At 41.5% G+C, this 18,728-nt stretch overlaps 1 protein-coding gene across 11 annotated transcripts in view; it reads left to right on the top strand.

Moving 5' to 3' along the window:
• TRIM55 (tripartite motif containing 55) overlaps positions 1 to 18,728 on the top strand; it is a 53,130-nt gene that overhangs the window by 18,577 nt on the left and 15,825 nt on the right. For 6 of the 11 annotated variants that reach the window (XM_066378947.1, XM_066378946.1, XM_066378948.1 and 3 more), the window contains 7 exons: positions 359 to 524; positions 2,475 to 2,570; positions 13,702 to 13,935; positions 14,280 to 14,302; positions 14,406 to 14,530; positions 15,777 to 16,051; positions 17,384 to 17,671. In XM_066378947.1, coding sequence (XP_066235044.1) covers positions 359 to 524; positions 2,475 to 2,570; positions 13,702 to 13,935; positions 14,280 to 14,302; positions 14,406 to 14,530; positions 15,777 to 16,051; positions 17,384 to 17,671 — 1,207 coding nt within the window. Of the gene's footprint in view, positions 1 to 358; positions 525 to 2,474; positions 2,571 to 13,701; positions 13,936 to 14,279; positions 14,303 to 14,405; positions 14,531 to 15,776; positions 16,052 to 17,383; positions 17,672 to 18,097; positions 18,484 to 18,728 lie in introns of those variants that run through there. The other 5 variants (XM_066378958.1, XM_066378955.1, XM_066378949.1 and 2 more) reach the window with 3 other exon arrangements.

Here is an 18,728-nt window from a genome sequence, read left to right as displayed (position 1 = left end):
GTGGAGACAGTGCTGGAGCACGTTCCTAACTTGGGAGCCCAGTGTTAGTCTTCAGGAGTTGCACAGATGGTTTTCTAACCTTCAACAACTTGAAATCAGCCACACTGGGTTTACTCACACCAAGGAGATTGGCAAATTCTATGGATCAGAGTCTTCATCACCCCACCTCAACTCACCCAGGCTGGTTGTTAGAAATTTGTCAGCCCATTACTGCTAAACTTGTAGGGAAACTGACCGTGGGTGCCCTCCAGAGGGGTTACTGTTGAGTACAGAAGCTAGCTGGGGTTTGCAATGCTGATCACTTGTCTGGGCTCTGCCCCAATGAGAGCTGACACATTTGTCTGCTACCTCCTCCCAGACCAGAAAAGAAGTCCGACCAGCCCAGGTGCGAGGAGCATGAAGAGGAGCGCATCAATATCTACTGTCTGAACTGCGAGGTGCCCACCTGCTCTCTGTGCAAGATCTTTGGGGCACACAAGGACTGCCAGGTGGCTCCCCTCACTCACGTGTTCCAGAGGCAAAAGGTAACAGAGTGCCTCCGGCTCCTCCTCCGCAGCCACGTCCCAGTGCCCTTGTGATTGGCTCCCTGCTACCAAAGGAAGACACCCGAACAACACAGGGACACAGGGCCTTGAGACTAGAAGGGCGGAGGGGCCAGCAAGAAGGGATGCTGCGTGCACATGGCCACACGTTTGGTTCTCTGGGGGGGCAGAGAGGGGGGCATGTGGAGGGTCAAGAAGGGGGTCTAAGGGGAATGGTTGCTGTTTTTGTGCCCTTATGGAGGTTGCTAAAGATGAGTTGGGGATTCTGAGCTCAAGCTGCTCAAGCATTATTTGAAGTTCAGACTACAGATAAGAAAAGAATAACATTTTACTCCTGTCACGGAATATTTTTCTTTCTTCACCAACAAAAGATTCCTTTTGACCCCACCCCCTAGCCAGCCACCTTGTCTCACCCACTCCTAGTGGGTTGGAGATAATGATTGACATTTTGTTAAAGAACAGCTTGACTACATTGCTTTGCTGGCAAGGTGAAACCCGCCTCCTAGCTTTTCTCCCTCAGCCTGTTGATGAGAGGCCTCCTCTGAGTGTCCCCACCCCAGGGCCTCCGGCTCAGTCCCCTCATTCTGACCACATGTGGCATTTCCCCAGGCTTATCACTAACCTGCCAATATCGTTTCACCCGTGGGCAAGTAGGAACTTACCCATTTGATCCAAATAAACATAGAATCATGTGTCCAGATAGGTGCAGCCAGTCTGAGCACCTAAAATGTGAGCAGCTCCACATCTCTGCTTCTTCCTGCTAGAATCACAGACTCCACCTTTGATCAGTGCTTTCCTGTGAGGATCAGAGTTGGCATCACATTTAGAAGCCAAAATTTTGGGTAACACCAGTTCCTACCAGCAAGTACTAACTGCGAAAGTACTAACGACTGAGACCCCTATAACATTTACTTTTCAACCCACTTATGATTTATTCCCCCTTTTCTTCCACCCCCACCCCACCCCCAAATCTTAGTATGCTAGAACTGAATAGGACCAGCTTCACACTTCTCCCCTCAGAGCCCTGGAGACTCATGTGGGATGGACAGAAGGACAGATGGCAGGACTTCTACCTCACTCCTGTGTGGCCAAAGCAGCTTCACTCTCACCTCTTTCTTCCATTTGAAGAAAGGGTTCTGCAGCATTAAACTGTTTTACATCCACTGCTCTTACCACTTAATGTGTGAGAAAATGAGATTACACTTGTCACCCAACATCATAGAGAAGTTAAAGACTGAGTTGGACCAGGCATGTAGGTCTCTTTTAAGTCCCCATTTTGTGTTCTCTGGTGTTTGTTAGGCCAACCTTGGGAAGAGAGTAAGTACAAACTGTGGAATCTCTTCAGGTTAAAAGTCTGAGAGGAATTTCCCCTAGAACCAGTTGAATGTTAGTAGTTTCAAGGTAGTAGTGACTTAGTCTAGTACATGAATCTGTGTACACTTAGCACATAGAAGGTGCGTAACGAGTATATGTTGAATAAATGAATAAGTGAATGAGTATTTACCATACATATATCCCTTGTAAAACTGACCCTCAGCTGCACTCACAAATAATTTATTTTGGGTCCCTGATGTCACATATTGGATTCCATTCAATTTATAAGCAATACTTGGAATTCTTTAGCTTAATATGCTATTCTCTATCTATGGCCTATACTTCAGCATTCTTAATGTTTTTAGCAGGATCACAATCTGTTAAGAATTTGATAAAAAATGTGAAACTTCTTCCCACACAAGTGCATTTCTACACTCATCTATATAGAATTTTATTTACAACATTAGGAAGCTCACAGACCTCCTGGGCTTTGCTGTTACTACTCCGTAGGGTTTTATGGATCCTACATTAAGAACCCAAGAGGACAACACTATGATTAACCCCCAGTGCTAACTAGGAAACCCCTAAGATCTTGTGCCCCTCTTTTCTCTTCCCTAGTCTGAGCTAAGCGATGGCATTGCTGTGCTCGTGGGAAGCAACGACCGAGTCCAGGGAGTGATCAGCCAGCTGGAGGACACCTGTAAAACCATCGAGGTAAGTCAACACTCCACAGGAGTGGAAACCAAGCCCGAACTCCTGGGTGTGCGCCTTCCTCAGTGCCACACCAGAAATCCTCATTTCAACTTTTCATCTCTCCTTATAGAACGACCTCCTTCCTGGTATGTCGCTGAAACATTCACCTCCTGGTACAGGAAGGTGAATGAGCAACAGGCAGATTTCACCATGCTTACTGGGGTTTTGTTACGTGGTGTTTTTTTTAATGAGTTTTCTGTTTATTACCTTTTTCTTTTTACATTTCTCCCCTTTTTTTATTATTAAATTTAATGCAGTGACATTGATAAATCAGGGTACATATGTTGAGAGAAAACATCTCCAGATTATTTTGACATTTGATTATGCTGCATACCCCTCACCCAAAGTCAAATTGAATTCCGTCACCTTCTATCTGGTTTTCTTTGTGTCCCTTCCCTCCCCCCACCCCCTGTTGTTTTTTTCTTGATCAACCCATTTTGAAAAATTAGTTACAAGAAAAAAAATTCCACTTAATGAAAATGAGTATTGTCTGCCTTTATAGCACAGTTTCCTTGTAGGAGTCTAAATGGTCTTAAGAAATGCTAGTTAGTGCTTTGGGAATTTGTGTGCAGGCCTGAGATGTATGTACGCTCTTGACAGTTTCCTGCACAGGGTCAGCAGGAGGAGAGCTGTCTGCCTGACCATGGTTAGAGAATGGGTTAGGAACTGGGAGCTCAGAGAGGCCCGAGTTCTGGTTTGTTCCTCTGTCTGCCCTCTACCTAGCACATAATTAACACTCAGTGAAAACTTGATGAACAAATGGTTGAATGGAGGCTGTTTGGCTCACACCTGAGTTTGGTGTGTAAAAAACATGGGGAGTCCACTTTTTCTCAAGGTCAGCTATAAATTATGTAATTGCTGAAGACTAAATGCTGAAACCTAAAAAGGTTTAGCTCTGTAGAAGATACCTTTTCAAGACTTAAAGATGCACAGACTAGTAAAGCCATGTTACTGAAAGGCAGGTGTAAGACATCTGTACCCTGGAGCCATTTATCCCTCCCTCTGTGCTCAAAGCTTTAGGGTACTTTGTGTTTCAGTTAGACTTGGCGTGCAGAGAGCCGAGGCACTGCACTGCTCAGTTCATGGCTATTGTCTCCGTGTCTGGGGGCAAGGCCCCTCTTGGTATCTATTTCCTTTTATCCCCATTTCCTACTCCTGCTCTCTTCCCTGTAAATAACCACTTGAACATGTTTGATGTTCCATTCACCTGTAGTCTTATAAAAATGTGTACTATTTTAAATGCATGTCTTTTTAAAAATTATTGATTTGAGAGAGAGAGAGGAAGGAAGGAAGAGAGAGAGAGAAACATCAATTTATTGTTCCACTTATTTATGCACTCATTGGTTGATTCCTGTATGTGCCCTGACTGGGGATTGAACCCACAACCATGGTGTATTGGGATGATGCTGTAACCAACTGAGTTACCCAGCCAGAGCCTCTATATGCATGACTTTTAATTTTATAAATAGCACTGTGTTGTGGTTCTCATTCTGCTTATTACTTTTTTTTTTAAAACTAAGCACTCTGCTTTTACATTCCAGTCACGTGTATATTCAATCTTTCAAGTTCTCTTCTGTAAACATGGGACAATCATAGGACCTACTGTATAGCTACTGTGAGGAACTAAATAAGCATAAACAAAATGCTTAGAACAGTGCCTGAGATGGTGGAGGCCTGATAAATGCCCTCTTCTTCTTTTTTCTAAAGGCACATTCTATCAAAAGCCAAAGGCCAGTTCCTAGATGATGACTTCAAGACATTGGCCATAATCATCTCATTTTAGATTCACACATCATTAAAGTCAGTCTCCTCTCTTCTCCATACTCATATTCCTATAAAAATTTGTGATAAATCTGGGATTCTTTCATAGAAGAAAAGTTTTCTCCTGGTGAAAAGCCCAAAGAGATTGCAACATGGACAATATAAACTTTTCTATTTTTACTTATTTACAGTAAAGGCCAAATACAACTCAAACCATTAAGACATGAATCAGCACTCCAGTGTGGTGCCACATTGAGTCTTGAGTGTATAAATAGGAGTGTGTTGCTTACGGCCAGTGAGGTAATCTCTATACTCGGCTCTGGTTGGGTCTTCAGAGACCTTTTGGGTGGGACATGCTTTCTGTCAGGCAAGTTGAGGCTGGAGAATATACAGGAGAAAAGTCCTGTGAGTCACTGTTGGCCTTGAGCAAGTGCAAATAACTTGGCTCCATCTGGCCAGTGTCAGAGGACACCAGGAGGGCACGGGGAGATCTGACAACCGGCTTTGTTCCTGCAGGCTCAGGGGTGCCATAGGAAACAGCTGTTTCTTCTTCCACTGAGAACGAGACCAGAAGGAACAGGTTTGGAGTTTAGTCAGCAGAAGGGATTTAGTGCAGATGTCAGGGAGAGCTTCCTGGCAGCGACCATCGGGATCACTAGCTCTGCAATTACTGATATAAATATTCATCAAACATAATGCTCTTTCATAATTACTTTCACAGGTTACTAGAGGAGGAGGTGTAATTGTTGTGTATGAGGCTTGAAGATGAGACTATAAATGGGCAGGAATCGTAATATACATCCACAGGGGGAGGGGAACTCCAGAAATCAAAGGTTAAGAGCAGTGAATAGTGGGAGCACAGGCACTTTTTAATGACTTCCTTATATACTGCTCACAAAAATTAGGGGATATTTCAAAGTGAATATGAAACGATAAAATATCCCCTAATTTTTGTGAGCAGTATATTTTCCTTCATTCCATGTTTTTCTAAAGTGAGCCTGACATTTTTAACAAACAATAAAGTAAATAAGAAGTGAATGAATATGGCTCAGATAAGCGCAGTTCTTTCAAATCAGTTTAGGTGGCTCATCTGGAAATGCACGGATTGGCTCAGAGCCCCATGGAGGTCTCTGATTTTATGATTCCTACTTGACACCAATGTCCAGCATTCTAAGAGGCTCTGAGGACAGAGATGCTGCCACAAAATGGCCACATTGTGCACACCTGTAATCACTAAGGTGCCCTCCTGTAGAGGTAGGGCCTTAGCAGGGGGCAAAGCACCCGAGGCCCACTTCCTGCCAGCCTGGAAGTCAGCCAGTGAAGCCCACTGGGTCCTTGACTCAGGGTGAAATGGTCCTACCTTGCTAAGCAGGTGAATTCTATACCTGGGGTCAGAATCACAGAGCTCCTGTGTCGCCTGTTCTGCCTGGAGTTGTTTTCCTTTCTGGCTCCGCTCACCACCTGCCTGGAAATGTTTTCTGAGAAGCCTGTGGTGGCTGCAGACCAGGGGGTGGGGAGCTGTTGTTAAAGAATTCTCTCTTCTGATTGGTGAGGAACCCCTGAGGGATGGAAATAGAGTAGCCCCTGAGGTGGGCTCTATCCTTCCCTAATTACTTCACCTATCCCAAAGACAGGCCTGACACCTGCCCTTTGGTCCAGTGTCTGCTCCCTGCACATGTCTAATTTTGTCCCTAATCATGCAATGCCCTGCAGGGCTGGCTTGGTAGGCACCTGGCCCAGGACTGGCCCTGGAGAGCTGCTGAGCTTAGGGGAAATCACACTGTGGACTCCTTGTTATCCTTTAAAATAATGCATCCAGTTGGTGTGAGTTCACAGTGGTGATGTGATAGCATTGAGAAGGACTGTACACACAAAAGGGTAACATAAACTGTGTCAGAAGGGGAGCGGCCTATTTCTTTGTTGCTGTGGTCTGATGGTAGATGAAGGAGCCTTTAGTCCTAGCCATTCTGGCTGATGTAACTCAGCTGGGGCATTCCCAGAGTTTTGGCTTAAAGACAGTGGAGGGCCTTCTGGGTTCTAGCTGAGCCCAGAATGGTCTGGGGCTACCCTTGCCTTTTCAGGCCCGGAGATGTTCTAGGACAGGCTGGGACTGAGGAGAGGAACTTCCGGTGGGAGTAGAGAAGTGTACTGTTTTGGGAACTCTCTGCTTCCAGAAAAATGTGCTTGATTTTCATTCTTCATCCTTAGAAAACATTACCTCCTTTTTATAGTCGTTGTAAATGGCACTTATCCAATGTCACTGGACCCCAAGAGAGCAGACTATTAATATTGGCCCTCTTGACTCAGTGGGGCAGGCAGGCTAGAAATAATCCTGTTTTGTATGGATGCCTGTCTAGGGGAAACAGCTACAGATTCAATAATAAATATTATTTGATCTTGAGCATTTGCAATATCTGAAAAATGACAACTTTAATAAAATTCTCCAATGACTTTGCAATGAGAACAACAAATCCTTTCATTTCCAAAACAGTGACTTTACCCGAACAGCTTTGAGACATTGTCTGTGCAGTTACAAACTGGAAGTAGGATCATAATAAGAATCTCTTTAATCAGCATGCTCTAATTTTTAAGTCAATACTCTAAAGGCAATATAACATGTGCTTAAAAAAACAGATTCCAGAGTTTGAATGTTAGCACTGCCACTTAATTATATGACCCCGGTAAGTTACTTCAGCTCTCTGTCCCTAACTCCCCTAAAAATACAGTGGGGATAAGAATGCCTTCTTCACAGTGCTGTGATGACTAAATTGGGGTAAGAGGCACACATCAGCGGCTCAATAAGTTTCATCTTGTATCATACCCAGAGTCCTCTTAGAAGGAGCACACTTATTCTGATAATGTTAACGGTCATTTAAACCACTGGAGCATTTTGCAGGTGGTGTCAGAATAAGCATGTCAGGACCTTGGTCAGTTATGATGGCAGAAAAGAGCATCTCCCCCTGAGGGAAAAATTGAGAATGAATGAAAACTCTATCTTTCTCTAAGAGGCTTTATGGTAACTTGAAATATTGGTAGCCAAGGGAGGCTGAGCCTCTTTCAGAAAACGTACCAACTACCCACAGCAGATGGGAGTGAATTGAACAGCTGCTCAGCTTGCCATGGTCTTGTGGCTTTTACTGAGCCATGGGGTTCAAGTTAGGATGGGCTCACCTGGCTCTCAGCCTTCAGGGAGTTTTCTCAAGGAGCTTCTAAATGATCTGGATTAGACCAGAAAACCCCTAATGCTAAGAACCTCAGGAGTAAGCAATAGCATTTCCATAAATGATAACATAACTATTTTTCTAACATGAAGAGGGTGATGACACAATATGGTAGAAAGAGAGCACAAGATTGGGCTTGTTGAGGGCCAAGGCGATTGAATAGAATTGTTCCACTGAACACAGCACAGAGGCACCCAGCAGCCTGGAGGGGGATGGACCACCAGCCCACGTGCCTGCAGGGACAATGTTTTTCTAATGTGTCTGTCTCCTTCCTAGAGCAGCCTGGCAGAGACTGGGTTCTTCTCCTAGTCTGCACTCATGGGGCTCCTTCCAGGAGCTTGTGATGGGCCTGCGTGAGTGAGGGGTTGGGTTTGATTTCTTTGGGAGAATCTTCCTACTTTAATGTAGTTCTTTCTTTAGTATTATTAATCTACTGTATACTTTTTAACCTTTTTTTGGGGGGCTTAATGAAGAGAATTTTGAAGTATTATATTTCAAGTGAACCTGGTGGGCACTTGCAGACCCAGAGATTGGCAGCTCCGAACAAGTGTGTCTTGAATGGAGGAATGCTGTAGAGATATGAATGGGCGGGTAGAGCCAGCTGCTCAATGACAAGTGGTGGGGCTAAGAGCTTATCGTCTTCTCTATTTTGGTCACAAAGCCACACTCCTTACATGGTAAGATCAGTGGCCACAATTGTCTCAGGTTTTTCCTGTTGTGGCCATAACACATTGCCAAGCTGGAACTTACATCACAGGGCTAAGACATAAAATTTACACGTTGGTGCTATAGATGACTACTCTGAAACTCTGGGAATTGAAAGAGGCATTTTATATATAAAGAGGCATTTATAGAATATTGAGACTGTAGAGAAAGAAGGTACCTTAGCAACCATCCAGTCCCATCCCTTAATGTAACAGATTTTAAAAAAAAAACTGTCCTGAGGTTAAATGACTTCCTTAGGGTTGCATAGCTATTTCTTGCTCTTTATTTTGAGCATCGAGTGAAGCAGAAGCGGGGGAAATCCAGTTAAATACCTATTTGTTTGGAACAGAACAAGGGAGAAACTTTTGAGTGAAGGCTGACTATTCCTAGACAGAAGTCATATTTCATTCATTCATTCCATCATTCAAACCGTATTTCTCATGTGAGCATTATGTGCTGTGTTCTGCACATAATTCTGGGGAAATAGTGATGAACTAAACAGAAAAGGCCCCTAGTGCTCAGGAAGATTTTATTCTAGCAGAAGAGATAGATAACAAGATCATTTTAGACTGCAATAAGTGCCTGGAGAAAACTGAGCCACTGAGAGTCTGGCCGTGAAAAACAGTGGTATGACAGTACTTTGCTTGTCAGGTTACCTACTCTTCTAGAATAAGATCATCTATTGTTGTTCTTTTCTTTTCTTTTCTTTTCTTTTTTTCTTTTCTTTTCTTTTCTTTTTTTCTTAAGTGAGAAGCAGGGAGGCAGAGAAGCAGATTCTCACATGTGCCCTGACCAGGATCCACCTGGCAAGACCCCTGTGGGACAATGTTCTGCCCATCTGGGGCTGTTGCTCCTTTACTTGGCAACCGACCTATTTTAGCACCTGAGGCAAGGCCATGGAGCCATCCTTAGCTCCTGGGGACAACTTGCTCCACCCAGCCATGGCTGCAAGAGGGGAAGAGAGATATAGAATGAAGGGAGAGGTGGAGAAGCACATGGTTGCTTCTCCTGTGTGCCCTGACCGGGAATCGAGCCCGTGACATCCACATGCTGGGCTGACACTCTGCCACTGAGCCAACCAGCCAGCGTGATTTTCTTCCCATTAAAAGGTTCTCTTTGCACTTGTATATATTATTTTTTATCTTATTTCCACAAAAATATAAAGGTGGCTAAAATTAGCGTCAGTGACTTTTAACATTTTTGGAAGGTTACAGCTAAACAGTGGTTTTTATTTTTATTTTATTTATTTTTAAACAAATTTACTGGTTGACTTTAGACAGAGAAGAAGGGAGAGGGTGAGACAGAGAGAGAAACATCAGTTTGTTTTTCCCATGCATTCATTGGTTGATTCTTCCAAGATCAGACTAAATCAAGCACGTTCAGGGTGGTATGGCCATAGACCATTGATTGATTCTTGTATTTGCCCCAACCAGGGATCAAACCTGCAACCTTGGCATTTTGAGACAACATTCTAACCAACTGAGCTATCCAGCCAGGGCTAAATAGTGGTTTTTAGATAAACATTAAAGGTTACCTACACACTTCTAAGGAAACAACCAAATTACTACTTGATTTTTTTTTTCTTTTCATACCAATAGTATGGCATTGGTTAGGAACAAATATTCCATCTGTCATCATTCTACCATGTCATTATGGGCAGAATAGTCTTCCCTTTATAAAGTCACCCTTTTTTGGTATATTGTATCCATATTGGGCTCTTCCTAGAGATAGGATAACTCTTATTTTCATTAAAGTATTGCAAACAACTTTTATTTGGTTCTCCAAACCAACCTGTAAGCAGACTCAGGAGGAAGGGTATGGTGCAGGCTGAGGCTTTGCATCAGAATATGCTTGCAGGCAAACACCTAGAGTGTTTATGATGGAAGTTATTTCAATTGCTGAACATGATCATGCAGGTGCATGCACAACCATGCTCCCCCTACCCCCAAGATAGGGAACCAGAGACATCAAAAGGAAGAATATGGAGAATATTTGAAAAGAATCAACTTGAAAGTTCAAAAAGTATGTATCTGATTCATTTAGTATTCAGAGAAGTGGGGGGAAGGGGAAGCTATAACTGGGCCTAAAGTAAAAAGGTATGTTGAAAGCAAGGAGAAATTTTTTGAGGTTAGCAAGTTTTTGTGGAGAATAAATAAACATGTTTTGGCAGGTAACAATCACACCTTAAAGTGTGCTGTCTGCAGACATTTTGGTAATGCAGAAGTCCACATTATTCCCATTCCATTTTTTAGGTTATTAGAAAGTCACCGTTAAAAGCATTTCAGGTCCATATTTACAAAGGCACAGTAGGTATTGAAATTAATATTATTATTAAGCATATACTTTGCATGGGGTAGCATTTCCTAAACTGTAAAGTATAAACAAATGATAGTTGCTGTTAACATGATAGTGATTTTAATCAAAATTTAATATAGTATAAATCATTAAAAAACCAGAATAAACATAAAATAATACTTGGTATTCCATTTAAGCCACTGAATAAAATTATATGGCCCAAATAAGTGATTTTTATTTTACTTGAGCAAGTATACTAGCCATGACACATGGCTTTACATTAGTCTCACTGACAAGAAATCGACTTTGACAAACTTGAGTGTTCTCACACATAATAAATCATATGGGAGAAAACTTTTAGGAAATAAAGACATTCTGCCAGTATCACATCTTAATATAACACTCATTATCATAAATATTTTAAGTGCACAATTCATTTTAGAAAAATTAGCTAGAAACCACCATATGTTCACAGTAAACAGTAGAGCATCTGAACATCAAAAGCATATTTCAGGAATGTAGCGGTTGCTTGTAAGCTTAGAACAGAAGACAATACAGAGAAAGAAAGTTTGCCTGGGAAGCTACTAACTGGCTTTAGTTCCTAGGCCACACAATAATCTAAATCTGAAGCTGAAGTGCTGGAAATGGATGGAAATTTGGTAAGCCTAGCAATTCCCATGTCTGGACATGCTGTGTGGGGCTTTGTCCTATTACTTTGACAACTGCCAAGACTTCACACACTTTCATCCCCTCCTGTACCTCCTCTACTCATTCTTTATGGCCAAATTTGGGTACCACTTCCTCTAAGAAGCTCTTCCTGAGCTAACATCACCACCGTGGTCGCCTTCCCCTGAAATGTTCCGCACCCACAAAAGGGTTGGATTTAAGTCCCCACTTCTATGCTTCTGTAAAACATAGAATAACTCTTTAATATATTTTAATTATTCAGCTTACTGGATTGTATTACATTTTTGGCACACAGTCTTTTTTATTCAGTGAACTGTGAGCTTCTTGAGAACAGGAACTATGTTTAGTTTATTGTTAGGTTCCCAGAGACTTGCACAGTGCTTGGCACAAATGACATGCTTAAGTAGTTTGTTAAATGAGTGAATGGATGGGTGGATGGCAGCAATGCTATACTTACTGTTAACCCTTTGAGTAGTGAGTTTTTCTCATGCTCACTGACTCCTGAAAGTGACTTTTTTTTTCCAAAAAATGAAATTAGTTACAGTTACAGTTTTATTAACTTAAAATCATGTTTTTTTGATAACTGATTTATGGAAACAAGAAGAACATACATTTGCCTTTTTTTTAATGTTGCCTTACACAGTTTTAAAATAAAAAATTTTTGTTATGATTGTACTCTGGATGGTCAGGAGGCATGAGGACATACATGAATGCTCATACTACTCAAAGGATTAAAATGGTTTGTACCATTAGATTTCCTTCATGTATTGTAACTGGTCAGTAATGTGATAAGAACTGACTATAATCCAAGGGAGGCAGAGGAGTGAGGCATGTATTGCTTGCACATTTGTGGAGTATCTTCATATCCAACAATTTGCTTTAGGTCATCCTTTTTTTCCCCTGTTAGTCTGAGAATAGTAGAGAAGTTGGGGGAAAATGAAATGTGATTTTAAAAAATTGATTCGACAGATATTTATTGAATATCTGCTGTCCAAGGTACTATGTGTCCTAGGCAGACCCAGATTCTATCGTCAAGGAAGTTATAGGTTAGATATTTAAGAAGCTGATATAAAGGGAGAAAGTAATATGTGATATCAAAGACAGCAATGTTTACCAATACAAAATAACAGGTAACGGGCCATGCAAAGGTCAGAGATATCAGAGATAAATTGGCTGGATTCAGGAAGCATCCACAGGCAGGACAGCTAGGTTGGATCATTAGGCCTCAAAAGCTGTTCTTGGATCTAAAAGTCCTAGACCCAGGGATGGTCAGGTCCAAGGAGACAGGCAAACACACACAACAGGCTTACTAGGGCTTGAAAAACCAAAAAGCCAATGACCAGGCCAACTGGAAAGTTAGTCATGATTTAAACATGGACTCAGAGTAAAGGGAGCTGGATGGTGCTGGAGATGCGTTAGTCACACAGCACAAATGGACAACACTGACTTCTTATATAGCCTTTCTCCCCAAGAATTTAGATTCAATATTTCCTGTTATTAGACAGTATTGGATAAATAGAACACCTGGTGGATACAAGTATAGGCCATTAACAATAACTATTATGGAATTTCAGAAGATTAAAAGATGACATTCAGCCATAGAAATCAAGGAAAGCTTTATGGAAGAAGTGGTATTTCAACATGTCTTTAAGGTTGCTTAGCATCTGCAAGTGTGGATTGGAGAGGAACATTCTAAATAGAGGGAGAACATGAGCAAAGAAAGTGAGTGATTCAATTTTGCTGGACACAGGAATGGTATGTGATGGAGAAGAGTGAAATGTTGTAAAGGAACCAGGTCATGAAGGGGTTTGAAAGCCAGTTGTGAAGTTAAAATGTTACTCTTTGGGCAGTGGGAGTCATAACAGAGGAAAAGCATTGTACCCAGGAAAATGAATTTGGCAGCAGCATATTAGTTGGCTTGAAGGTATCCCAGATGCAGAGGCCATTGGAAGCTTCAGAATGTACATGAGAGGGCTGGAACAGGAACAGTAGCAGACTAGGTGGGCAGAGAGAGACTGAGGGTACAAACTAGGAAGCGCCACAGTTTTTTTCTTATATACACACGCATTCATATCAAAGCAAAATATAAACCTATAAGCTCTATAACCAATATATAATTTTAAACAAAGCCTGTCTTAATTTATATGAAATTCTCCATTTATCAAGAACAGAAGATTCTTAAAAAGAACAGATCATTGATTCATTTAGCCAATTTGATTGATTTGGGGTTGTCCAAATGTAAAATTTGATAAAAGTGGGATTTTCAAAGTAACACAATGGGAATCTATTAGTAAGTGACAGCTTAAGGGAAAAGAAAAGATATCCTACATGAGTAAATTTTCTTATCTCTCAAAATGTCCAGGTGATTTCTCCAAATAGCCGTTCTTTCAAACACTTTCTAACATTAGCTAACCCAACTACAGGAATGCTGCAAAAAACAGAAACAGGAACTCTGTGAGAAGTTTGATTACCTGTATGGCATCCTGGAGGAGAGGAAAAACGAGATGACCCAAGTCATCACCCGAACCCAAGGGGAGAAATTGGAACATGTTCGTGCTCTGATCAAAAAGTATTCTGATCATTTGGAAAATGTATCAAAGTTGGTTGAGTCAGGAATCCAGTTCATGGATGAGCCAGAAATGGCAGTGTTTTTGCAGGTAAGTCTCCTTTTGGCACCAGAGGCAATTAGCCAAGTAGGTGGGTGTCGGGAGAAGTAATTGTCATCACATTTTCATTATCTTATGTACATCTCATTTACCAACTAAATTATAAGTCCATTATGTACTTATTCTCCATCTACTTAAACAATTTCATGAACAAATATATATTTAAGGGACCATGACATTGCTTAAATATAAGAGGGTTCTGGTATATAGAGCAATATTTTTGGCATTTCAAGCTAAGCTATGAGATTCTCAGTCAGCAAAGGAAAGAATTAAGTCTCAACACTGTCTTTGATGAAAAGAATTTAAGCAAGCTTGTCTTTTATTTGCTTTCACAGAATGCCAAAACCCTGTTACAAAAGTAAGTAATTTTCATTTCATGGAAAAATGTATCCTTTTAATTTTTACCCAAGGCTATCAAACTGTAAACAGTGACAGAAAGTGGCAACTTGTCTTTGTTGCAGAATTTCTGAAGCTTCGAAGGCATTTCAGATGGAGAAAATAGAGCATGATTATGAGAATATGAACCACTTCACAGTCAACCTCAATAGAGAAGAAAAAATAATACGCGAAATTGATTTTTACCGAGGTTTGTTATTCTTGTAACCTTTTGGCCAAAATTGCAGGTGTGTGAAAGCTGCAGAAAAGTTCAGTGGGAGGAAAGGTGGATTCAGAATCACTTGCAGAATGGATGGTGACAATTTCACAAGGATTGTTATCTCATGTGAAGCTCTATTTCATTACAAAATCATAGTTTGTTGACAGTGTTTGTTTAGTTTTGCATATCACAGTGCTTATTATAATGCTGTTACTGGGCATTTGACTCTGGGTAGTCTAATACTTAATAATTGATGGTGATGATGAAATCTCAATTTCAACCCTATACAAGGTGTTAGGCACAGTGATGTAAAATATAATCAGGTGCAAAGTTAATAAAACATAGCAGGCATCTGGATGGATAGTGTAGCACATCCACTTAATCAAATTTTAGAGAGCAAGAATAGTAGCAAGTCACAGAATAAGTCACAACTTGGGAATAAAACTTGGTTCATGTGACCAGATATACTTCTTGAGTTGTAAGCACAACCTTACCATTTGGCCCAGAAATCCCACTCCTGTAAACTTATCCTGATGAAATCATTGAAAAGAGGAACATAACCTTGGAACTGACAAAATCTTTGATGGTCTTGATCGTCCTAGCCCGTCTCGGAGATGAGACAACTCAGCTAGACCAGTCCTAATGCCACGAAGCTGTATTAGTGTCCACAGATGTAACTTTAGAAGCAAATCTCATGATGGATCTTTTTAAAAAATTACTTAATATCATCTCTCCTTAATATTGCCTGAATAAATATTAAGGTCAATAGGTTAGGAAAATAATCATGGCAATAATTGTGCCAAAAGTCAGCATTCACTGAACAAAGGAGGTGAGAAAGTAAACAAAGGTTTTGTATGTTTTCTCAGATAAGGAAGAGAGTTGCATTTCCATTTGATTTGATGGGGATAAATATGACAATCCTGGCCTTCAGGAGCCTCCAGCTATGACAGAGTGTGATAAAAATGTGAACAGGCTCTGGGGGATCAGGTGGATGGTGCATGGTGGTGGTGAAGACTATATACATCATATTGGGGGTGAGGGGAGCAAGGAAGGTAGTGATGATTTGCCCCCCTCTTCAAATTTATCCTGTCCACATTTAACTAAAAGGGCAAAACTCCAGCATGGCATATTTGGGCCATGGTCAAGTGTTTGTTAAAGAAAATTTTCCTAGCTCTGGCCATTTTTTTCATGGCTGTAGTGGTAATTGTAGTGACATAAAAATACATTACCTTACTAGAAGATGAAGAGGAAGAAGAAGAAGGAGGAGAGGTAGAAGGAGAAGAAGAAGGAGGAGGAGAGGGGGAGGTAAAAGGAGAAGGAGAAGAAGGAGTAAAATTGGAGGAGGTAGAAAATGTTCAAACAGAGCCATCAGGAGAAGATGGAAGTCCAGAGAAAGCCTTGGAGCCCTCTCAGCTGGCCTCAGAGCCCCAGGCTGCCCCAGGGACATGTCCTCTCTCCTCTCCAGAGCCACCTGCAGCCCTGCCACCTGCTTGGGATGCCCTGATGACTCAGGTAACCGTTCATGAGTTCTTTCCTATAGGACATGCAGGCATGCTTCCTTGCCCAACAGCCTAAACAATTTATACTACCTTAAGAAAAAGATAACTACATGCTGGACATTTGTATATAGAAGACAAAAGATTTCAGGGCAGTCGCAATGTCACAGAGAAACTTCCCTGTGGGTGATTGAACAGATTTGTTGTTATTATAACTGGTTGGCAAGACTTGGTTTAACATGATTTTCACCAATTATACCTTCAAACTTGAGGCATTCTTGTCTGTAAATTGTGTGTATGTAACATGTTCATAGAGAGCCAGTATCATAAAGATTAGGTCTGCTCTGAATGCAGATACAGGGTGTAGGGTGAGAAAATATGTAATATAGGGTGAAAAATAAAAATGATTATACTTTTAAAATTTTACATTTTCTACAGATAATAAAGGATGTAATTATCTAGAGAAGCCATGCTAAAATGTCCCTCTTGCTTACCCTGAAATACAACTATATCTTTCATTCAGTGGGCAAACAAATGAAGCCTAGTTTTCTATGTATGTTATTTGATGAGATTATCTGTTAACAGAATTGTTTAAAAAAAATTTCTAAGGAAATTAACTCATCCCAGATGTGGTACCTGATTGGCTGACCTTATATTTCTAAGATGTCACTGTCCAGTTCTTTGTGCTGACTGCATGATGCCTTCAGCAGACAGGTCCCAACCTGTTGAGTTTGAGAATAATGCAGACTCATTACAAAGGAGCCCTGTGTCTGCACCTACTTTCACAGTGGATTGAAATTACCTATAGAAACAAAACCTCAGAGGGAGAACTCAGAGATACAAGTGTATAATTCTATGTTCTGCCTCCGTAGGAAACCAGGCTAAAATATGTATTATTCGTAGCTCCTAGAATCTTGAAAATCTGAGTATACTAAATGCACTAAAATTGAAAGAGGGGTGGTTAAATGAGAATATTATCAATGCATTGTTTTAGAAAAAAAAAAAAGGTCTTGGGGGCCCACATACATCAAAAAGGTCAATAGTTTGACTTTTCCCCCCTTCTGATATTTTATAAGTAATTTCATTTTAGGATGCCATTGTCTGCCCAGCCAGGCTGCCATCTTGTATAGACATTAGAAAAGAAGAAGGGGCCTGTGCCGAGGCCATGAAGAGGGGCACTGTTAGCATTTCTTCCCTTAGCTCTGCTGAGGGTGGGATAAAGCACACACAAAATCAGGCACTACACACAGAGCTCACAGCGGTCAAACCCAAAGGGAACTAAAATCGACTGCTTTTTTTCTCCTTTTTTTCTTTTCTTTTATTTTTGAATGTATCTGCCCCAATTAAGGGGGAGGTTGTACCCACTGGCTCTCAGCAGACCACCGAGTCTGAAACTCCAGTCTCTGCAGCAACGGACACTGCGGATCCCTTGTTTTACCCTAGTTGGTATAAAGGCCAAACCTGGACAGCTACCACCAACCCACCTTCCAACCCAGGGAGCGAAGGTCTGGGGCACATAGGGCCTCCAGGTTCTGAGGATTCGAATGTGCAGAAGGCAGAAGTGGCAGAAGGCGCAGCCAGTGAAAGGGCAGCAGTGAGTGGTAAGGCACCTAGTTCACCTGCAGCTACTTCTCAGGTTAGTGTTGATGCTCTTGTGTCTGACTGCTTCCCTGTGCAGCCCAGGGTCCTGCTAGAATCACAGAAAGAAAGAAGGGCTTCCAAAGGGGCAGACAGAAACTGTGGCTTTGGGAAAATCTCAGGAACAACTAAGCTCCAATGCTGGCTTACTGCTTAAGCCTTGTATTGACTTGTTTTTTAATCCTTATGTAAAACAAAAAAGAAAAAACAATTTGACCTGGTGAGTGGTGACCTCACACCTGGCTTCCCAGGGAAGGGGACCCTAGAGAGCCTGGCCCTTAGGCATGCAGTTGCAAGCTGCTTTGTCTGCAGTGACTGGCTGGTGTCCCCGATACCCTTTGCAAGGCCGCTTGCCATTGCTCGGCCTAGTCTTTGTCCTCTTTGGGCTTCCAAAGACTAATAACCTGCTTTGTGCCCTTCCCAGCAACCCCCAAGGAGCATGTTTGAGTTGAGTTGGAAGTCTGCTCTGGAGAATAACCTATGATTCATGGATTCTGGAAGTGTGCTGGCTATGGCTAGACAAAGATCGTCTTGGCTTGATTAAACCAGTGCTTCCTAAGCATGTGCTCCTGGGAGCAGAAAAGCACAGGTTTTCTTCCATCAAATTTTTTTTAAAAAGGGACACTTACTTGATGTTTTTTCTCCTTCTTATAATTAAAGTTTGACATCCATGCCTTCTTCCTAACTCTGGGTTAGATGTTTGCATGGCTCAAAGATTCTACAGAAGAAATCTACAATTTCTTCACGAGGAAGAATGTTCATGGTTACTCCATACCTGTGAGCATTCTTAAATGATGTGTGGGGTGTGAGTGTTGCCCAGTCAAGGGGCTGACAAACAGATACTCTCTGGTTCCATGCTCCTGGGTCATCAGGTGATCACAAACAGCAAACGACATTTTTTCAAAAATGAGAAAATTACTTACTCTCTTGAATATATCTGCTCAAGTGAAGCTCCACTTCACGAGATAAAGGAAATGACTTTTAGAAAATTAAAACTAACAGGCTTTTAAGCCATATATTTATTTTCAAAGATGAAAATGATAAAAATAAATGTT

The sequence above is a fragment of the Saccopteryx leptura genome, chromosome 3, assembly GCF_036850995.1.
Source record: "Saccopteryx leptura isolate mSacLep1 chromosome 3, mSacLep1_pri_phased_curated, whole genome shotgun sequence".
Taxonomy (NCBI): domain Eukaryota; kingdom Metazoa; phylum Chordata; class Mammalia; order Chiroptera; family Emballonuridae; genus Saccopteryx; species Saccopteryx leptura.
This window is presented reverse-complemented; position numbering and strand designations above follow the sequence as displayed.